At 40.7% G+C, this 23,459-nt stretch overlaps 1 protein-coding gene across 1 annotated transcript in view; it reads left to right on the forward strand.

The window, feature by feature from the left end:
- Nucleotides 1-2,082: 2,082 nt before the first annotated feature.
- The window catches only part of LOC138027945 (lysosomal-trafficking regulator-like), a 61,394-nt gene continuing 40,017 nt past the window's right edge, over nt 2,083-23,459 (forward strand). The window contains exons 1-16 of the mRNA XM_068875575.1: nt 2,083-2,375; nt 4,701-4,792; nt 5,251-5,404; nt 6,594-6,687; nt 7,106-8,284; nt 10,179-10,338; nt 10,986-12,237; nt 13,309-13,527; nt 14,404-14,732; nt 15,723-15,807; nt 16,465-16,531; nt 18,094-18,203; nt 19,342-19,526; nt 19,850-20,422; nt 21,462-21,639; nt 22,919-23,114. Coding sequence (XP_068731676.1) covers nt 2,283-2,375; nt 4,701-4,792; nt 5,251-5,404; nt 6,594-6,687; nt 7,106-8,284; nt 10,179-10,338; nt 10,986-12,237; nt 13,309-13,527; nt 14,404-14,732; nt 15,723-15,807; nt 16,465-16,531; nt 18,094-18,203; nt 19,342-19,526; nt 19,850-20,422; nt 21,462-21,639; nt 22,919-23,114 — 4,966 coding nt within the window. The 5' untranslated portion in view covers nt 2,083-2,282. The remainder of the gene's footprint in view (nt 2,376-4,700; nt 4,793-5,250; nt 5,405-6,593; nt 6,688-7,105; nt 8,285-10,178; nt 10,339-10,985; nt 12,238-13,308; nt 13,528-14,403; nt 14,733-15,722; nt 15,808-16,464; nt 16,532-18,093; nt 18,204-19,341; nt 19,527-19,849; nt 20,423-21,461; nt 21,640-22,918; nt 23,115-23,459) is intronic.

The raw sequence follows: 23,459 nt of genomic DNA on the forward strand, positions 1-23,459 counted from the left end.
TTATTGTCAGGGACACACGTGACCAGACATTACCAGGGTCCCACTTCAGGAAGAAGAGAAACCCATGGGAATGACGGGGCAGTCAGTTTGTTGTTTCAAAAGTATGCAATGAAATGATCACAGTTCGGTTAATAATGGCGATATAACGATGATGATGATGTAGAGAAAGAAAAAAAAAACGAAAAGCGCATCTATGTTTCAGCGGTGACTCGAAAATACTCGAGAAGAGATCCGAGTGTGCTTGAATCTAACAACAATTTCAGTCCTAATATTAATAGTAAAGTAAAAAGGTTGTATTTTGCTCTAGTGCTGGTTCCTTCTCAGCGATAGGATCCTCCGAATAGAGAGGTAGGAAGATCCAAGCACCACGTAAATTTATTCCTTCCAGTCCCTTTTCCCCTGGCACGAGGAATAAAAAAGAAAGCAAAAATTGCCTAGGCCAAGCATTCAGTAATTTCGGTCTGCCAATAACATCATGAACCGTAACGCCAATCGAATTTTTTTCTGGTAAATCAAGCGTAAAACATGTTTCTCCTTCTTGGAGCCTGCTAGTCAGTGGAATTGAACAATTACCCCTTTGTTAACAGTTCCCTCTTGTTCACGGAGGGTTCCCTTGCTGTTGCTGCTGTCTAGACCATTCATAAGACAGCAACTATCAGATTTTAGATCAATTTGTAGATTTTTTGAGTAAACTCCTTTTGAGTCTGTTTCTGAATAATTTTAAGCATTCCACTACTAATGTTTATTTATCATCTTGAAATGTAATAACGTTCTTATTTCAGAGTGGTTTAAGGCGCTGTCCCCGCGTATCCTGGAATTTTTGTATCCGCGGCTTGCATCCACACGTATTCGGTAGGCGTATCTGGAAATTTTCGAATACGGTCTCCAAAGTGGAAATGCTTGAATACGCTGCGAATTCGGATACGTGTGAACGGGAAAGACTGGTGCTTCCAATTTTTCTTTGCAAACAGGTCTAACCGGTGATTTGAAGAGTCGTTTTATAATATCCCAAAGACTTTATTAGTCTTGTTCACGGCCCCCCGGCCATTGTTCTTCTGTGTTGTATATTGCCTTGTTTTTTTTTTCAAAAGAAATGTTTGCTTGCCAATGATTAGTTGCCATGGTTACGAGTCGCTGCCATGGGAACGTCTACGCCCCTTAAAGAAGGCTCTCTAGATGACATTGCTGGTGCGTATGCTGTCTAGAAACTAAATATTTTAAGCAAGAGCCGATACAACGTAGATTTGATTTGCTTAAAATATTTAGTTTCTCAACTTGAAATAACGCCGATCAGATCAAGCCACTGATCCAACGTACACCGACAGGAAAATTGTCCACGGTTGCTTGCTTCGAAACGCTGTCTAGAAGTACGAGCTAGATGGCTCTCATTTGAGGATTTTTACGTTTGAGTTAAAAGAATCAATATCATGATGAACGTTCCACATTGCGGGGTTCTTAAATAACTTCGAAACACTCGTTCCAAGGTCTTTTATCTCCTCTGTTAATGAGAGGCGTCTTTCTTTGATCCTTTGCTCCCTCTGGGCACACCCTTTGACACCTCGGAGCTTGCGCAATGACTTCGAGAAAAACTCTCACACAACGAACTTGAGACAACCGAGAAAAGACTAAGCCCTTTTTTGAAAATTGCATAATTCCAGCAACTGTTAGTATTTGAAAAGACCAGGGTACGTCGGTCCTCGATAAGGTGTGGTTCTAGTGAACAAAAGCAGGAGCCCATACTTATGGGCTCCTGACAAAAGACAACGTACCCACGCTTTGTCACGCGTTACGCGTCCGAACACATGGAGCATCTTGTCGTATATTTTCGAGTTTGAACTTCGACTTGGTTGTTCGTATTTGTATCTACAGGATTTTTGCCGTTGAAACAGATTGAGCCTAGGTTCAAGTTAGCTCAGAGTGTATACTGTATTGGGCTCAGTCTTTAGTAAGAGACAGAAGTGGCCGCGAAACCGGAAGTGAGTACAAGGTAGGTCAGCGGATATTTTACTTACAAGGTGCTTCATGTATTCCTTACTATAGTGTATTTAAATTATATTATACCTCTCGCTTATTTTCGTTTTGACCTCGAAACTTGGAACTGTGTTTCCAAGAAAAGCTAAGATTATTCGAAGATTACTGCTCTCTGCAACTGTGTCTGCCATTTCTCTCCGGCCGACCGACCACGAAAGGAAAAGGCAATTTCACAGCTTCTTCAAATTGTTGCTCATTATCTGCACGTATCGGCGAACTAACTGACAAAGCTTACTCGTAGCTGGTAAATTATGGCGAGTAGGATTCAAGGAGGAGAATTTAGTGAACGCTTACGATTGCTGTGGAGTTCATTCATGAAGTGTTGTTCCCTTGAAAATTCACAGGTATCATAACTTGTGAGATCATCTGTGTCTGTACTGTAGTTTTCATTATATATATGTATATATGACAACATGAAATGATATATGAAATGGATCATATATGAACTGCGGATATGAAATCAAGTGAAGCTAGGACCCTCGCAGTTATGAATGCAATTTTTGCAATTGCGTGGAGAAGCCTGAAAAATTCAGGACTTTATCGGGGTTTGAATCTGTGACCTCGCGATACCGGTGCGACACTCTAACCCAGGGACGGATCCAGGAATTTTTGATAGGGGGGGTCCAAACCTTGACTCAGAAAAACACTACAGAAACTTTTTTCAGATAAGTGGCAAAATAGAATGGCTCTCCATCAAAAAACAAGTCAACCAGTTGAGTAATAATAGGCGATCCTGCAGATGCGAGAATTTTAGACTTAAACAAGTAGTAAAAAAAAAAAAAGAATTGGCTAGGGAAGAGGGGGGTCCGGACCCCCCGATCCTTCCCCTGGATCCGCCACTGTAACCAACTGAACTATGAAGCCACTGACGTTGGGAGCTGGGCATTTGTGGGTTCTAACGTTCCTGTTAGGATTGAATCAACATGAAATGATATATAAAATGGATCATATATGAACTGCGGATATGAAATCAAGCGAAGCTATGACCCTCGCAGTTATGAATGCAATTTTTGCAATTGTGTAAAGAAGCCTGAAAAATTCAGGGCTTTAACAGGGTTTGAATCTGTGACCTCGCGATACCGGTGTGACGCTCTAACCAACTGAGCTATGAAGCCACTGACGTTGGGAGCTGGTCATTTGTAGGTTCTAATGTTCCTGTGAGGATTGAATCAACATGAAATGATATATGAAATGGATCATATAGACCAAATGCATAAATGGCGGCGAAAAAAAATATTCTTTTGTTTATGTGCTAATTAGACTCATTAGCCTCGCTCTCAAGCAACATTTCTTTTGTATTTTGTACATGCAAACGAGGCTAGTGAGTCTAATTAACACATAAACAAAAGAATATTTTTTTGGCCGCCATTTATGCATTCGGTCTATATGAACTGCGGATATGAAATCAAGTGAAGGTATGATCCTCACAGTTATGAACGCAATTTTTGCCATTGCGTAGAGAAGCCTGAAAAATTCAGGATTTCAACAGGGTTTGAACCAGTGACCTTGCGATACCGGTGCAACGCTCTAACCAACTGAGCTATGAAGCCACTGACGTTGGGAGCTGGTCATTTGTGGGTTCTAATGTTCCTGTGACGAATGAATCAACATGAAATATGATATATGATCCATTTGATTTCTACGTCAGTGGCTTCATAGCTCAGTTGGTTAGAGCGTTGCATCGGTATCACGGGTTCAAACTCAGTTGAAGTCCTGAATTTTTCTGGGTTCTTTACGCAATTGCAAAAATTGCGTTCATAACTGAGAGGATCATAGCTTCACTTGATATATATATGTATATACATTTTTTGTTTTTCGTTTTCATACATATGTAGTACCACTGCAGTAATTAAAACAACTATTCACCGAAGTGGAGGTGGCTAGTGGTGGATATTTATCCACTACTAGCCACCTCCACTTCGGTGAACAGTTATTTTAGTAAATACCAAAACAGTGAGAAAATATAGCACTGAAAGATGATTTTAACTCATTTATTCATGCAAAGATTACAACATTTTCGGGCACATATTACGCACGAATTTACTCGGATGTGAATAGCAAAGGATATCCGGAGTTTGAGTAGCCAATCAGCACATGCTTTGTTACGCTATCCATTGTTTTAGTATATACAAAAAAATGATATCAGCTGTATTCCTTTTTTCATTCTTTATAGTCATGGACCTTGACTAGGCCAAAAGTGATGTTTCTCGTCACATCAGCCAATGTTATTAATATGCCAACCAGAAGCTATTTGGCAGTTGAAACAACGACTTCTTTTGTTCCGTGGTTGCCAAAATTGAATATTAAAAGAAATGCGAGGTCAATGTTTGTAAACAAGAAATATATCGAGCAATCTTGACCTCACCTTTGGTCATTGACCTCCTAAGAACTTTCTACTAGTTTTAAGGGGAAGGGAGGAAGGGTTTTATTTCTGTAGACTAAGACAACGATTAACCACATTTTGGTCACAAATGAGCAATGGTTTTCTTTATAAACATTTAATTAGTCATTCCTTTATGCAGGCACCAATTGCTTGTGAAATTTTTTCAGGAATTTCCCAAAATGTTAAAACTTGCACTCTGTAACTTAAAATGTTTTTTCACCTTAATTTCTTTGATTGCTGATTTAGCTGATTAATATTCCTTGACATATTTTTTTGTTATTTCCAGGAGAGAAGTAAATATCTAGAATGCTTTATGGTAGAGTTCCTGGTTGCTTATCATACTGCCAAGGGGGATTTAAAGAAAATTTCTGGATTTGGGTAAATAATAATAATAATAATAATAATAATAATAATAATAATAATAATAATAATAATAATAATAATTATGGGGTAATCTTTACAGCTGTTGTAGTTGTTTTTCAGTTTCGTCATCTTGGTTACTGTGTTTCATTGGCCTTGAAAATCCCTTTTGGGGAGTGGTCAATTAGGGATGTTAGTGTAAGCCAGTCTTTGCTACAATTTTCCAAGAGATGCAGAACTTTTTCTTAGATAGTAGTTGTGTCTCAATATTCTTTTCGGAGAAGGGGAGTCATATCAACAGGATTTCATGAAAATGGTTTTCTTTCTTTGGTGTTGACAGTTCAGGGAAATTCAAAATGCTTCTTATATCAATGATGTGGTCCAACTGATTGTAACTTATTGCGATAAATTTGCTTGAAAATCAGCAAAAACAGGAACTAGTTTAATACTGTGCCATCTCATTTTTTGCCTTTTAGAGACATTCACAGTGTAAGCAATGTATTAACAAGTGAGTTTCAAGCAGCAATCCTGCGAAGATGTCAAGATGATACCGAACAGTCATTGGTGAGCTATCTGTGTCAAGGACAGGGTCTGCTCATGTTGCAGATGCTCTGTATTCTAGCAAGCAAGGTATGATCCAAAATCTATTGAAACACTGAAATACTTTGACGTGGAGGAAGATGCATAACACACTATTTTGTGCATTTTTTTCTATAACAGATTTCACACACTGATCCACAAAATGATATTTTGTGTGTGCTTAACAGCCTCTACATCCACTCAAGAACGTCATTAACCCATCGACTCCTAGGAGGCCTGACAATTTTACTCATCAAGGGAGGGTGGGGGGGGGGGGGGGTTGGTCAGTTCAGGAGTCAATGGGTTACACTGTAGCAAACCTCTTAATCGACACCATTAACCCCTTTGACTCCTGGGAGTGAGACATTTTGTTCGACATTCGCTATTTTCGCATTACCCATAATACACTTTTTTTGCCCCCCAAATTTTGTATAGACCATTGTTTTCAAATGCTCTTGGGACACCACCTATTCCCTAGAGCGTTTGAAAACAATGGTTTGTGCAAAATTTGGTGTGCAAACAAAAGTTTATTACGGGGAATGTGAAAATAGCAAATTAAAACCAACAGTTCCCTGAAGCATGATGCTGTCCCAAGGGTAAGGAAATGAAAGAAAGGAAAGGAACTTTATTTGAGTGTCTAGTCGTTCTAGCGCTGGAGCACTAATTGGGGACACTGTAAACTGAAATTGACAATTAAAGCAAATCAAGTGAAATGTTGGTTTTTGAGGAGAGTGGAATCCGGAGTACCCGGAGAAAACCTCTCGGTGCAGAGTAGAGAAGCAACAAACTCAACCCACATATGACGCCGGATCTGAGAATCAAGCTCGGGCCATATTGGTGGGATTGGTGGGAGGTGAGTGCTTTCACCACCGCGTCATCACTGCACCCCCGGGTAAATAACTTGTATTGTTTTTAATGTAAAAAACCCTCCAAAACGTATTGTATTATGGGATGGGGGGAATAGAGAATAGAGCCATGTCACAGGCTTAGCATTACTGCGGTGGTCAGAGCACTCAATTTCAGAGAGTTTCTTGGGTTTTATTGTAAGGCTCTTTTGCAACCGTGAGTTCCGTTATTGAGTCATCTTGTTTTTGCTGGATGTGGTTTTTACGGTTCTCGAGTCTCCCCTACTCCTCCAGAAAGCAACATTTCAAATTCCAAATTATCACACATTTAATTTTTTAAAAGTTTACCGATGTAATCACACTTTTTCCTTTATTTTTTGCCTTCTTGATTTCAGATTGTTGGATGCACTTTGGAGCTAGCAAATTTGCTAGTCTCCTTACTTCCAGTTGTTTTAAGGGTGCCATTGCAAGATTACAATGCTCTACATGGTAAAGAGTGACTTCTTTGGTTATATTCTCAGTTTTCACTTGATGCTGAGTGACCATCTTTGTGCCCCTAAACAAAGAAATGGCAGGAATGCTTGTCCTTATTCTTGCGAAAATGTCATCTCCATTTTCTCTGACTTTTTAAATATAATTATATATAATTATGTTTTTATGTTAAGGAGTCTGTTAGCAACACAACCCTTCCATTCCAGGTGTTGAAAGCCCTGAGAACTTCAAAAAATGAATAATTAGTTCTGTACTATACTGGTAGATGGTGCAGTTCTTGAAGATGTGACCCTTTAAACATTCAGTTCATTATTGACATTACATGTACATCTATTTACTTTGTATTTACCTGTATATAGTGCAATGTTTTGTTTTCTATTCTCACTGAAACTTTTTCATAATGTTCCTTTTGTAGGCTTAGAGGTCGTGTTAGTTGACTTTGAAGATTACTATCTTGTTTCAAAGAGCAGCTCTCACCATGCTAACCTTGCGAAGAACATGATTTGTGGTTTTTTTACCCCAAGTCATCCAATTCCAGATCTGAATCTTGGCACTGAAGGCAGAGGTAACAATTCTCCACATTTTTGTTTGAACATTGAAAAAGGAGACAATTTTAGTTGCATCAACAACTTTCAACTTGCACTGCTTCTCATTTCGACCCTTGAAAATCTAACATGTCACAGAATCTCTGGTCTTCATGACCCTCGTCTTTTAATGGAAACCAGTGGGAAGCTCATTGAAATTTTTCATATGCTGTGTAAACCCAGCGTGAGAAATCAAGACCTCATTTGTTGCTGGGAACCTGGAGCATTCACTTCGATCCAGCTTGTGATTTTAAGAACTATCTTCGCAATTCTCTACGCAATGTGTAAGGATGCAAAGGCAGCAAAGCAACTTTCAAAATCAACATATGTTGGAAAACTGACAGAAATGGTTTCAGAATTGTCTATTGATAAGGAATTTATTTCGGCCCAGCAGCATCCTGAACTTGAAAACCTCATCACTGAGGTCTGCTTAGAAGGACATATGCTCCAGACAAATCTTTCATCATCCCATTTGTGGAGGACGTTTCAGCGCGAGATACTTCTTGGCTACTCTTTGCATGGTCTTGTGATATTTGTGACTTGTTGTCTGCATCATGGAACTATTGTAAATTCCACCTTGTTTGTGTTGTGCCAAGAGCTCTTTGAACAGTTGTGTGCACATGGACTATTTGAATGCGTTGAAGTACTACTCTTGAAGCTGGATGACATGTACTCTGATGAAACGAAGGCCGATACCAAAGGCTTTGACGCTGATGCGCAGAAAGCATCCCTTGCTAGAAGCATTGCACAATATCCTAAGAAATTGTCAAAGAGGATGATTCGAAGCTTGGGAAAGATGATATTAGTGCTCAAGAAGGGAAAGAGTTGCTTTAAGAAATCGAGGGAAATGAGCTCCAGGAAGAATTCAGTGGTTACCTCTGAATGGCTCGTGCTCCAAGGGGATGGTTTGGCAATAGGTGAAACTTATCCTCCTAGCTCTGAGGTAGAGGAAAGTTCGGAATCTGCTGCAGACATGGAGTTCGAAAGTGAAAGGCAAGACCAATTTCAAGGTGGGAGAAACAACAACTTTAGGAGGAAGCAGTGTGGCCCAGTGGTTAGGGCGCTTGCCTTGAGATCCGGAGATCCCGGGTTCAAGACCCGCTCTGACTACTCTTTGAATTTGTTCCTGGTAGTCCCTGGTTCAACTTCCCAGCTGCACTTGTAAATAGCTAACTGGTTTGCCTCTGGCCAGTTGGGATTCTTAACAGTTGTAGTTGTTCTGTTCTGTTGTTTCATTGGCCCTGAAGCCCCTATGGGGAGCGGTCAATTAAGTATGTATTGTATTGTATTGTATTAGCTACTACTGCTAAAACAGCTAAGACAATTACAACTGAAAGAGGTAAACATATGAAGTGTGGGTTATAGACGAAAGAGAGGTGACAATTTAAGCAATTGTCTCTTATAGATACCTGAAAATTTCAGGTGGCTCCAAACGGGATTCGAACCCATGACCTCTGTGATGGCGGTGCAATGCTCTACCAAGTGAGCTATGAAGCCACACAATTGGGAGCAGGTCAATTTGTTGGGCGCACCTGTTTCTGCGAAAAAACAGTATTATTACAACTGTAACTTATTTAAAGTTTACCACACTCAAACAAGAATAGCCTTGACGACACAAACAATAACATACGACAATAACGTCAATAAAAAAATACCAACAATGCATGTATATAGAAGATATGAATCTTATGGTTGATTGTAGGAGTTCACGCAATATTCATATCTTCGAGTTAACATGTAATTTTCTTTCTATTACATGGATAATAAATGTACATGGTAGAGATTGAAAGGAAGGCTCTGATACAAATACTGGGTATTAATACAAACCAATGAAGGCGGGAAAACAGGCGGCAATCGTGACGTCTTTGCTCAATGTGACCACTCGTGTTACACTCGAAAATAAGCCTGGTTCCTGGATGTAGTGTTGGTATTGATTCTACGAGTATTGTAGTTCCCGGTAAAACACTTCCGTCCATATAATAAACATAATTATTTTACGGTGACTCGCGGATACTCAGAAAATTTCCAAGTGCTCCTTAATTTGGAGGAGTCGAACCTTCAACCCGGACTCCAGTATAAAAGTAATGGCTTAGCTCCCATAGGTCTCGTAAAGCTCAGTGGTAGAGCATTCGAACTGGTAATCGGAAGGTCGTGGGTTCAACTCCTGCAAAGGGCCACTCGGATTTTTCCGAGTGTCCTCGAGTCAACATCGGCAAATAAAAAAATTCTCTTCAGTGGTGGAGCATCCGAACTGGTAGTCGGAAGGTCGTGGCTTCGACTCCTGCAAAGAAGCACTCGGATTTTTTCCGAGTATTCCCGAGTTACCACCGGAAACGTACATCTCTTTATTTTATTCACCGGGTTTAACGTCCAACACGGCAGGTACAAAACACAGGTCGCAGGTCATTGTTTTACCAATACAGAAAGAATCCTAAACATTCATTAAAGCTAACCTTAGGCCTAATAGCCCACTTTCGATATATTAAAATTCAGTCTTAAACAAAATCATCATCTCGAGGCTCTGGGGAATAAGCTCGTACAAATCCTTACATTCTCGAGATGATGTCTTCTGTTTCGGACTGAATTTAAATATATCGAAGTTGGTCTATTAGGCCTAAACAAACGTTTTCAGGCCAAATGTTAGTATTGGTGACCGGTTAGAGTTGTTTCTGTATTGGTAAAACAATGACCTGTGACTTGTGACCCGTGTTTCGTACCTGCCCCGTCTAACATCTCCTTCAGTACAACGTTGTGGAAGACCTTCCTTTGCCTTTGCAAGCTAATTAAATTATTTTGAAATTACTTCTTCTGCTTTAGAAATTTCAGTTTTTCTCGTCTTTGTTCCATTTCCTTGTTATAGGCCATTAAGGACGTTTTTCATAGCTCTGATCATTTTCATTGTAGATGACGTTTGTGCAGTTTCCAAACCTGCCGTGACTTTATTGACGGTCTTCAAGGAGAGCAAGAATGCAGAGTTTAGGTTGAACGTGCTGAGTTGCCTGGAGCGTGTTGGGATTTGCCACTGTGTATCACCGCAAATTTTAGTATCCTCGCTTCTGAACAAGTAGGTGGCCGCGTTCAGGGTAGCAGTCCCAAGTCTCACACTTCCTTGGTTAGGTGTGTTACGGCCTGGGAAGAAGGATGGGTGGGGTTCCTCTGAGTGTTAAGTGTTGAGTGTTAAGAAGCAAAGGCACAGTAATAGCTTTGATAGAGCGGTTTTCAATTGACTGTCGAAAGTAATTAGCGAATTGCTTTGGTTTATGATTTATTCACTCAGTGATTGATTCAAAGTTCTCGCGCCATTTTTTCAACCAATCAGATGTAAAACCAAAACCAATCGTGGCTCGCGCGTGCACATTTTCCCGCGCTTTGTGTCGGCTTCGTGTAACTACTTCCAGTTTTGATTGGTTTACTGGATTGTCTCTGTCCTTTTTGATTAGCCAAAGTAATCACTTTGGTTTTGGTTTTACGACACTCGATTGAAACTCGCTTTAAATCATAATGAACAACTATATGAATCAATCAGAGTTTGGCGGAATTTCACTCGACCTGCTCAAACGCGGGAAAATGCGAACAAGCATTAGCATTTGGTTTTAAGGTTTGGCTCTTAAGTGTTTAAGAGGAGTCTTTACGTTAATACGAATTGTACAGCAGCATTTTTTCATGTCTTGGTATGAGTATGAAAGATTTGCACTTTTTTACTGTTTCCAGATTTATTGACCAACCCAAAGATGTTCAAAGTGTCACGCTGAGGGTTATTAACCAGCTAGTACTTAGTGAGGTGGATGTAGTTGATGGCATATTTGATGTCACTGCGCAACCTCATCATTCGAGGAAGATACAAGGCTCTCGCTTCAAATCAATGAGGCAAAGCCCTGGTAGAAGTGACAGTGGCTTTTCAGCCAGCGATGTCAATGTTGCTGGCCTTCTGAGAGATTTAGACAAGGATGAAAGGCCTAACTGGACTTGTCTTTCACAGTACTGCGTGTTGTTGTCCTCAAACGATACAGCTGTTGCTGTGGAGGTCATGAAATCACTTAAAACTCTGGCAACTCTTGGATCAAAATTTCTCAAGGAGGAGCTGTTTCGAATGGTGGTTCTTCCTTGTATTTTGCGTGGAGATGGGGTCTTCACTGAAGATATTGCTGAACCACTTCAGAAAATTCGAGAAAGAAGTGCCAATGGATGGTGCAGCTCAGATTGGAAGCAGCACAAAGGGTCCTTCAGAGGAGACCGAAGCGTTTCACCTGTCAGCAATGGCGATAAAGGTTGTTTAAGTCACGAAGCGAACGTTGCAGAGGAAGGCATCTGTGAAAAAGTCCTCGAGCTCTGCATGAGCTGCCTGCCATCACTTCTTAGAAGTTCTACATCTCGAGAACTCTTCTTTAATTGCGGCGGATTGAATGAAATGCAGTGCTTTCTTGCGTTACCCGAACTCCAACAACCAGTTCTCCGTGTCCTTGAATTTCTTGTCAACATTGAGAATTGGGAAGATTCGAGAAGAACACGGATCGCCGACAAAGGAGATCTCGCTGCCGGATCGCCGGAGACATTTAGCGAAGAGAAAACGGACAGAAAGGTCTGCTGCCGAAGTTTTTTATCTTTGCTTCAGTACTCAACGTTGTTTGTTGAGAAAAATGACGATTCGGACCAATTGCCACCCAAAGCACCCAAGATGGCTTCGTGCCATCCTGTGGAAGCATCCTTGAGAGTTCATATTTGGAAGTCCTGCCTTCACCTTTTGGTTTCTAATGAATCATTTTGTGAACTTTTCCTGAAAGGCAATGGCGAAGTGTGTAGTTACGATCTTCTTTGTAATCTGATTGATTGGTTTCAAGAGTCTCAAAATGATAGCGCACCGAAGGATGATGTACGGGGCGTGAAATACGTTGTGAGCTTGTTTGAATCCGTTTTGCCGATTTGCATCAGGTTGGCTCACACTAATCCCTGGAAAGACAGAGAGGTAAGATCATATGAAAGTTCTTTGTCTTTCTATTATGAAGTATAGTCTTCTTGATGTTTTAAAATATTTAGACGTGAACAAGTCACAAAGTTCGGGATCTTATCTAGAGGTTTTATGAAACACGAGCTTTTGATTCCATACTGAGATCTTTCTCAAGTGATGCAATTCAATGTTTTTTCAGGTGACTTATATTGAGAATTACGTGACAAAACGTCCCAGTAGATCTCGAGAGCGCGTATTCAACACCCTGTATCCCGGTTCGATATCGGGGCCCGACAAATGAATTTCTATGACCTATCTGTTTTTTCTGTCACAAGTAATTTTGCGATTGCGTTGGTTCGGCATAAGTATATCCTTCGCTTGGTGAGCTCCGAGAACTAAGGTCATGTAGCAACGCATCCGGGAAAAAAAATTGCGTTTAATCTGTACAGTTAATGAACACAAGAAGAATGACCTCGCAGGCTCTGCATGTGTGTTCTACATTTCAATGTCTCCTTTACCTGTCCCAGCGCGTTATGTAAAGTTCTTTATTATTCTTTCCTGACTTCAGCGTCATTCATACTATTTTTAGTCCTGGGAAGCGTCATCTTTGTTTATATCAAAAGGGTCCGATAGTCTCGAAGTGATTACAGTAACGCGGATTTTTAGTTTTAGATGGAATTTGCTGCCTGTTGACTTCCTGGTTGCTTAAGCAGAGAGCTTTAGAATAGCATTTCGTATATATACGAGTAGAAAGTGTAAAGAATGTAAAAACGGGTGGATATAAGCAATAAACGCGTTGAAGTACGTATACATGTTTCTTCATCTGCATGCATTGTCATCATTAGTCTTATCAAGAATGCAAAAACATTTGAATGAACCGTCTATCACGTGCTTTTTTTCATGGACTGGAACCTACTGAACTCTTAATGTGCAATCAGAGTCAATTCGTACCAAGGTTTTCAATTCGTTTTGTGCAATTTTTTCTACTCATACAACTACACCAGTTAAAATTCTTTTGTGCTTGCTACTTGTCTACACACAAGCAAGATATTGTTATTCTTACCACGTATTGTTAAAAATGTCTTGTAGACCCTTCCCAGTATAGAGCAGTTGGTGGAAAAGGCAAAGAAGGCGGTGTCCCAATCCGAGACTTTGCGAGGATTCATTGGCAAGGGCCTGTGTGATTGTTTTCTTAAAGCTTCAATATGGGAATTACGTGGAACTCCAGACACGACACAGCTGAACTCTGAAATAATGCAACAGAGAAATGAGGTGTTAAGGAGAACTTGCACCACGGACAATTATGAGGTGGGCTGTCATGTTCTCCGAGATTCTGCAGATAACTAGGTATTTTCTTGCTTCACGATCGAAATAAATGAATAACGGAATGAATGAATCACAATGCGACTGTCTATCAATGAATTCATGAATGATTCATAATGTGAGTGAATGAATTAAGCTGAATAAGCTACTTGACCCCAGTTGTTCAAAAGGTGAATAACGCTATCAACCGAATTAATCACTATCCATCGGATAGCGTAATTGGTTTCGCAACGACTTATCTACTGGATAGTAATTTATCCGGCGAATACCGCTATCCATCGTTTGAACAACTGGGGCCTGGCGCCAGGGAGGTCGTGTACGAAGCTCATTGGGTAGAACGCCCGACCGGTCATTGTTACGGAGGTCGTCGGAAGTCGTCGGAGGTCGTAGCCTAGAATTGTGACGTTTCAGGTGTTCTTCCGCCTGTTGCCAAACAACTCGTTTATCAAAGAAATGATTAATTAATTAATGTATGACTGAGAACAAAATTAATGAATAAATGAAAAAGAAAGAAAAAAAGAAAGAAAGAAAGAAAGAAAGTGAATTAGTGCTTGGATGAATGAATGAATGAATGAATGAATTAATGGGTGAATGAATGCGTTTAATCTATGAATTAGTCAATCAATGGACTGATGAATGGAAGATGTAAGTGAATGAAAAAGAAAACAAAATGAATTGAGATATGAGTGACTTAATGAATAAGAAAGAAAGAAAGAATGAAGTGTACGAATGAAGGAACTAATGGATGGACGAATGCTCACCCCTCGACACATTCGTTTTAAAATTGGGGAAAGGGAAATTTTGCTTGGAGGTGAACATCTGGAAAGATAAAGGTAGATTATTTACTCTCTCAACTGGTAGGAGTGGTCACATCCTTTGGAAGATGATGATGATGATGATAATGATGATGACGACGACGCGAATGAAGCACATGAGAATCAAAAGGGGGACAGCTCCTTGTTAGAGAATGGATATGATGCGGATCAGGAAGGCGACTCAGACAGGAGCGACGAGACAGAGCAGAGGCCAGTGAAAAACAAGAAACAGTCCAAACAGGGAAGGACGAATGAAGATTCTGCAAATGAGGAGATTAGCAAGGGACTTGTCATATATCCTCAGGTTGTAAATGTCCTTTTGCAGTTGCTGAAGGTGTGCTTTGATAGCAAACTCCGAGATGGGGATTCAAACAGGTATAGCCCTTGCTGCGTGCTTGATGTGTTCAGAAATTCACGTAATTAGATGCACCACGATTATGATAAGCGATGCGAAGTGTTCCCTTGCTCCCCTCCCCAACTTCAATGTCATCACTTTTAATTAGCAATTTAACAAATTGATGTCAGTTTTTCATGCGTTTGTCCTGTTATTGATCATGAATTGCGTCATAACATTGTCAAAGTAGCTGTGGATCCACGAGGCGATAGCCGAGTGGATCCGCAGACTACTTTTACAATGTCATTGTCAATAACAGGACAAACGCATGAAAAACTGACATCAATTTGTTTTTTACAATAACACAAAGGCAGAGGCTCAAAATTAAGTCAAAACACGGGAAGAAAGCGAGACAAAAATGCCAGAAACTTCAATATGACGCGAGCAATATCGCGTCATTATCGCATAAATTATAAATTTATGTGTCTGTCCACTTATTGACAATAAAAATTAGCCAATGAGCGAGCGAGAATTTTTGCAGTCATTGTAAAAATAGCATTCTCGTCGCCAGAGCCGCGGATCGACCCAGGGCTCCGGGAGAACATGCGCCGTACGGTCTTTATAGCCACAAATTGGCTATTTGAAGCTGCTCAAAGTCGGCCCAATTCCCATACATTTACGTTCAATTTAGCCGTGTTTGCCCCCCAACCAAGATGGTGCCAAAAACCGTGGAAGGGTCTATCCTTGATTACTGCCAGTTTTTACCTTGTAATCTTGAACTTCGAAGCTGGTTTGCTTGATTTAATTTTTTCATATTTTAACATAACGATTCTTGACATTCCTATGCATTTTCTACAACAAAATGTGTACGCTAAGTGTTTTTCGATATTATGCTAAAACTTGAAAATGACCTCAGAGAGGTCGAAAAGTCGTTCTCTCGTATCGCTTATTTTATTACAAAGCCAATATCAAGAAAAGTACTCATTTAGATGTGCAATTGTTTTTTGAAAGGATATTTTTGCATTCTGTAGTTTATCCATTGTTCATCACGCTGTTGAAAGCCTCCTGTTTTTGTTGAGAGATTGTGAAGAGAACTGCCAAACGCTCTGTCAGCAGGTATGCGCCGTACCCTCTGTATACGGTTATAGATGGGTCAGTCCCCGGAGTCGTTAACGGCTCTTAAGTAAGAAAAATAGGGCAGAATGAAATGTATTAATACAAAACCCACGCGTCTTCTTGATATGCAGAGCACGCGCACCCTGGAGACTCGTGTGAAAGTGGTACAGATGCAAGGGAGAGAACTTTTTCTCACGCCTTGAGCTTTAGTTTCCGCTTTCTGCACGACTTCACCAAGTTTCTATAGGAAGACCTTAGACAGCAATGACCAGAACCAGGTTGCTGACCAGCGCAGCAAACAATGGTTTGCTGCGGGAGCTCAGTCTCGCGGGCTCAGTAAACCTGATTGTGGTCGTTGTTATTTAAGGTTTTTTGTTTCTATATGTGAATTGGAACAAGGCCAGTCGCGCATCCGCAATCATTTTCCTTGTGATTCTAATGTAAACGCCCTCGTACTTGATTCTGCATCTGCATTTACGTTTGCATCGATAGTGCGAACAGACCTATCTTCTTCATAAATTGATTTCTACAATCTTCATTTAAAAGTTCATTTGCTCTAACTTCCACCTGTGAGGTACAGGTACAGTCTTAGTTTCATTCATGGTCTGTATTCTTGTTCTTCAAACTCAGATACTTATTTCTGTCGTCTTTGAACAGGGACTTGTTGGTACCTTAATGGAGTGCTTTCACGACGTTATGACAACCCCAGATGAAGTTTTGAAAGGCGAGAATTTCTCATTGTTGTCTTTTTCAGTTTAAGCGGTATTTCATGTAATATGAGAGCCAGAAGCGATTGTCGCGATTTCCTCGGTTTTGCATTTTCATTCGCAGTGGTTGGGTTACTTCACATTTTCATCTCAGAGATAACAGCACAACCAATTATAACCTGACCGCATGTCGCATGTGTTTCCCGCGCTTTTCAAAGTGTGGGTATCTTTGTTGACGTCATTGTTACGTTCTGTCTCATTAATATCCGAATTTGCTATAGATGGTTTTCACCAGACGTCACAGCAGCCATGTTGGTGCACAGAACAATAGAGAAGAAAAGTCTTTTGGGAATTTGACTCTGTTCAGTTATGCAAAACATTAGCCATAATTTCCTATTGTTTTGTGCACCAGCATGGCCGTCTCGTCACGTGATTGAAAACCCTCTTTAAGAATTTGAAAGACATTAGCTTTAAAATTGTGTTTAAAAGTGCCCTGTACCCCAAAATATTTTTTTCGCTAAAATGAATCTTTGCACCTGTTCGAGACGCCTTGCAGCCATTTTATCCTTTTTCTAACAAATCCTGCCATTTTATAGCCTTTGAAAGTTGCGAAAACCCAAGCATCTTTTGTTCACGACCGAGTCAGAAGGGGAGTGGGTCTATTCCTGATTTGACGTCACAATCTACTACAAAGAGTTAATGCAATACAAATCAGCTTGGGCCCCTGGTAAAGCAGTAATCGCACGAGCCCGAGGGCAATTAAAGGTTAATTTCTCGCGGAAGTTTTCACAAAATTCGCGACCAGGGCAATTTGGAAAACTTTGAAAATACAAGTGAAATTAATCCTTAATCGCACGAGGACACATTGCGATTACATGTTTATCACGTAATGGGAAAAATTTTTCAGTAAAGACCGTCCAGTTCAGCCACAAATGTCAGTCAACAACGCGAAATCGTTGCTGTCAACAGAAATAGCGCTTAAAATGTATTTTATAGGTAGTTTAATCTGGAAGAAGATTCTCTTGTAACTTCGCTTGCTCTGGATAAGCAACTCGTTAACCAGTCAGGATGAAGCAATTGTACCCTCTTGATTACCAAAAGTGCCCTTGTGATTAAGAGTGCGTTCGATTGACCGTATTCCGGAATAGGAATACATGGAATACAAGTTGCAAATCCTTCGTTTTTGCGGAGATTCATATTCATATAGTCAATCCAACGCGCCCGAAGAAAAGAATCAGCCAATCAGCCAATCAGCATTCAGTAATTTTGCCGCGTATGTTATAACATGGACCTTTTTGCAGATATGGCGGCTATTTTGATTTCCATTGTTTCAAATAGCTATTATGGGATGCCCAGGGGGCAAATACATATTAATACATATTAATCGCCCCCTGAGCATTCCATGATTTCTTTCGAAATAACAGAAATCAAAATGACCGCCGTATCTGCAAAAAGGTTTATATACTTATCCTGCAGGGGTTGAGAGGATGAAGTAAGATTTATATGAGTAAACCAGTTTCTACCTTCTTCTCAGTTATTTGCATCCAAGTGAATCACGTTGCATTTTTTTAAATAATAGATCTTCAGAGCCTTGTGGCGGATGTGTTTGTCTGTCTTGCAAGTCACGGCATAAGAGCAGATGAACTGTGGGATTTCCTAACACTGTTTAAATCAGAGGAGCCTCCTGTGGTATGAAACGTCTGATTGGAATAATTATTGTTTTGTTCTGTTTTAAAATTTTGGCTGACAACGCCGTAACGAACTGGATTCGCGTAAGCACCGTGTTGTGTGCTTACGCAAAGATGGATGACTGCCTCGAGGAAGTGAATTTAAAAAGGGCGTTTTCGTATTCGTTTTCGACCCTCCGCCACTCTGATGGGAGGCGAGTGCTCTCACCACTGCTTCATCCTGCTCAAATATGAATGTTAATGATTCTTTTGCACAGTTCGAGTTCATGCGATTTAGTACAGGATATAAAATACAAATATCTGAATAAAGAAAATCTTCATCTAGAAAACAAAGAGAATCCAACAATTCGCCTTGACATAAACACTCTTGCAAGCTCTGGTGACAGTCCGGATTGACATAAAAATGATTAGGCTTAACATGGTTGACTGTTTATACGGAAACGAGACAAAAGCACTGGAAAGGGACAAACAAAGCGTTGCATACATGTTGCACAAAAGGGACAACGAAAGCCCCATGATTACCCTGTTTGCAGGCGGTAGATGTTGTTGTCTGGCGCCACGAAACCCGAATCAGACGTCAGGAAGAGCGTGGGATAGGTCTGCGCCGAGTGACAAAACCACCGCTCTTCCCACTCCCCATCCTGTCGTTTTGTTACGCGACCCAGACCTATCCCACGCTCTTCGATATGTCTTCGGATCGTGTTTCGTGGCGACAACAACATCTACTGACTGCGAGCAGGCTACCCCATGATTAAAAAGTAGCAAACAAACAGGCGAAAAAACAGACGAAGGTAAATTAGAAACGAAAGATATTTGAGCAACACACGAGTAATTATAAGCCAGCTGTTTGGTAATAGGCGATGGAACAACTGAATAATTCTGAATTGAGAGTCCGAGGCAGGACTTTAACCTTCGACCCTCGTAACACCTGTCGGACGCTCCACTCATTGAACCACGAAAACACATCAGTGGGGAAGCTAGATCCGTTGCCAAGCAACAGCTGATCATCATTCTCACGGGCGCATTGATCCATCTACCATCATATAGTTGCATAAAGGAATAATTTTACGGAAAAAAAAATCAAGAATTCGTTCTCAATGTCGGAACTGACCCAGTGTCTCTGTTTTCTCTGTGTTCAGGGATTGTTGTCCGCTGCACTGTCCAAAGTTGCTGACAAATCCAGTGTCTATCCTGGGCCAGCGTACATCATGTCATTTCCCTTCTTTGTAAAAGGAGTGGAGAGGAAGGTTTCAAATATCGCAAGCAGCAAAGTGAGCGCCAGTGGAAAATGGAGGCAAACCAAAGCGAAAAAGACCGCTAAAGTGTAAGTCCTCCTGCTGCATCTGTTTGATGCTCATCATTCGTCGCATTTTTTAATCCATATACTATTTTGTGAACTGTTGTAAGTGCATATGTTGTACATGAAGTTGGTATATTTTGGGTATTGGACAGGGTGCTGTTTCTGTGGCCATGAAAATGGCAGCTCAAGTGTTGTTGTTTATTGTTAATTCCTTGGGTTCGATTTGTCACGCAATCTTTCCGGTCGGCATGTCTTATTTTGTGGTCAGGAACGTGGAGTTTTAAGGTTCGGTTTTTTTACCTTTCCATTAAAAAAACACGTCAAATTGTCTGTCTTCCCTCATCCAGGAAGTCACCATCTCCACAGCAAAGCGATAGAGCCTCGTCCAGCGAAGAAGAAGGTCTACAGGTTGGGAGCTTACCAAGCAGGTTGGTAGTTTCCGAGATCCTGGATAAGAACATAAAACGAGTTCATAGGAAACCAAGGTCCGCGATTGATGGAGGAAAACGTCGTTCAAGTAGCAAACGCTCCTCGCGCAAATCAAGTGGTAGTCCTACACTAGCGAGCATTTCTGTGGACAGTGAGACAATTACCGATGTGGTGCAATATGAAGGACGCTTACAGCTGCCTTCACCGTTTTCACTATGGGCCGTGCAATTACCGTTTCGTGGCAGTCTTCCTAGGTCTGATAGAGGCTTCAGCCTCGCCTTGTGGGTTTGCTTGACTTCTCCAACCTTTGGAAGCGAGTATGACACTGGTATGACGCATTCGTGTGGTGATTCTTCTGGGAGCTTTGCTAGTGGGAGTGAGCGCGTGAATTTCGTGAAGCAAGAGAGAATCGTGCATTTATGCTCTATTGGTTCTGGTAAAAGCCTGTTTGAAGTCTGGATCGTACCCTCTGATGGATTGCTTGTTGTAAGGTAATATAAGACGCCTTTTTTAGTCATCAAATCTTTATGACAGAAATTGGAAAACAGCCAGCTAGCTGTGCGTTCAAGATATCAGAGAGATTTACCTTCGCCTTTGCGTGAAACGGCAATGGTAAATGATCGGCTGTCACTTGTCACAAAAGCATGAAAATTCTCTTTTCTAAGCTGTCTCTCTGTCTTTTCAGCAGTTAGTTGATACCTGTAGCAGATAAGCAAGAAGGGAACTGATATGAAACAAGATTCTTCCATTTTGGGAAAACGCAAATTTAGTCTGATGTTTGCCGTAAATGCGATGCTAAAGTTCTCTGTTCTTGGACAGTTAACGTTCAGGTGGCTCAAACCAGGTTCAACACTATATACACCCTATATTTTGGCTTTAATTGCTCATATCTGAAAAACGAGCTCGGTGACCCCTATTTTTTATTTCACAAAAGTGATCAGCAGGCCAAGAGGAAACTCTCTGCAAAGTTAAAAAAATTTCTGTTGTGCAGATTCAGAGCTATCTTAAATTTTCAATTATTTAAGGTGGCTCTAAATCCGCTCCACATAATTTTTTTAAGCTTTGCAGAAAGGTTTCTTCCGGCATGTTGATTGCATTTCAGAAATAAAAAATGGGCATCACCGAGTTCGTTTTTGAGATATGAGCAGCTAAAGCCAAAATATGGGATGTTTTTGCGGGGCTTTGCTGTTGCCACGGTAACGGTTTACGTCACAAAAATGACTGAATCTTTTTCAGCAATAATTTGTGTTTGACATGGTACCATAACATTGCTGTTAAGTGATAAAGTGTTGTAGTGCCAATCTTTCTATATAAGAACGTTTCTTTCAAGTGTTGAAACTGGTTTGAGCCACCTTAAGTTACATCACCGATGACTTCTTTGTTATAAATGGCATCGAATCTGTCTTTTAAATTTGTTTCAAATTGCTCAATTTGGAATTAGCATAAAGAAATCACATAGGTCACTATACTCCGAATTGTTTATGCTGTAGTTTGTTCGTCTTTGATCTGAACTCGCTTTTGTTGACGTAGGTGGACTAAGAATCACAAAGGCATTAGCAATCCAATGGAGGTTTTGAAAGAACGGGTCTTGAGATTGCCAGCTTTGACTAGAGGACGTTGGCACCATCTCGTTGTGTCCTGCAGCCAACCTAAACTCTTGGCAGAAGAGAAAAAGGAATTAGAAGCAGACAATTTGCACTCATCAAAGGTTTGTTTTGTTTAAGTGCACGTTGTGTTTCTATTCATGTTTTCCGCGTTCTTATAAGGCTCACTATGTGATAATGATAATGATAGTTTAATGATAATAATGAACTTTATTCAAGTGTCAAGTCTTCTACCATTCTCGTTCCCAGATCCCATCTTTTCTCTTAGCCGGCGGGGCCTTTGCACGAGAAAACGAAGGGTTCTGGAGACATAGCAAATTAAACTTTTTTCTTTGGTTAGCTTGCAAACAATAAAATCTTGAACCGGAAGTTAAAATGGCCAATGTGGCTTGTCCGGTCGGTAAAACACTCAGAGTGTCTATATTTGAAACTACGATATTATTTATTGCTTCTTTCTCTTTGGCACGAAGGGACACATTCTCTAAGCTTCACATAGAGGATCTTCGAATTTAACGCTTCTGAGCGCCGCCATGTTTAGTACTATTAACGACTTCTTCATGAACTCCGGAAGTCCTAGAATCTGGGACTGAAGATCCTGTGTCTCCAGAGCCCTTCGTTTTCTCGTGCGAAGGCCCAGCCGGCTAAGAACGAGAATGGTCCTCTACCACTGTGGCATGAATAGGCCAGTTTCGTATTTTAACGGTTGGACTGGATCTAGCATGAATTAAATGGTAATGCGGGCAAATTAATTTGCATTTGAAAAGATTTGCCGGCATTAGCCTCCATTTTATGCTAGATCCAGTCCAGCCGTGAGAATTCGAAAACGGTCTATTGGGGACACTGTACATTTAGCTCTAATCAAGTCGAAGACCATGATCGGTTTTGAAGGAGAGGTAGAAACCGGAGTACCCAGAGCGAGTAAATCCTCTCGGAGCAGAACCTCAACCCACTTATGACGCCGAGTGTGGGAATCGAACCCAGAACACCTTGATGGGAGGCGAGAGCTCTCACCACTGCGCTGACCCTAATTTTTACTCAATAGACCATTTTACAGTTGTAGCTAAGTTACCTGGCCTAAGAATGGAAGTGAGGCTGCTGATGACCCTGTTTTGATACAAACCTTTGGGCTTTTCTAATGTTAATGTAGACTAATTACAATAACAAAAACATAATTTACATGATAAAAGCAGTGAGGTCTGTATCTATACAAGGTCACCGGCAGCCTCGCAGCCATTCATAGGCCAGGCCACTGAGCAAACAACTGTAAAATGGCCTATTGGTCTCAGTGAACCGAGAAAACATAAATTTTCTGTTGATCTGAAAACCGCGTAAAATAATAAAAATCGCGTTGTGACGTAATTTTGATCCATGCTTTTCTTGCAGCTGCTCGTTGTGATAGATGGAACTGAAGCCACAATTCATGATTTTGGCCCTCCCCTCCCATGGCACGAAGAAGCTAAATTTACCCTATCGACTTTGTCTATCGGTCACGTGATTGGCAGTAATTCAAACAAATCTTCGAACACGGAGATATCTCTCCGTTGTGGTTATGGCATAGGAAATGTTTTTGTATTTGCAGGTAAGATTTGAAATGATGTGAAAAATGTCAATAAATTCTTCAAACTAACAAAAAGTCACATCGCCCTATTTTGCATACGAAACGGAATAATCGATCTTTTGGAGTTTAAGTCACGCGATAAGTTTAGCTTTCTTTTTTTTTTCTTCTTGAGGGTTCGCTCCCAAGTCACTTGCAATTGGCCTCACAACGGAAAAGAACCCTGTCCGGTACTTTCATTCTTCTCCGGTACATTGAAAAGGTATCGGAAACCCTGCCTGTGTGACATCTGAACCTTCAAATTGGTGTCCTGTGCAATCAAGCGATCTTCGATGTTGACAAGCGATTTTCCTGGCCTCTAACGCAACA

Source organism: Montipora capricornis, chromosome 12 (genome assembly GCF_036669925.1).
Source record: "Montipora capricornis isolate CH-2021 chromosome 12, ASM3666992v2, whole genome shotgun sequence".
NCBI lineage: Eukaryota > Metazoa > Cnidaria > Anthozoa > Scleractinia > Acroporidae > Montipora > Montipora capricornis.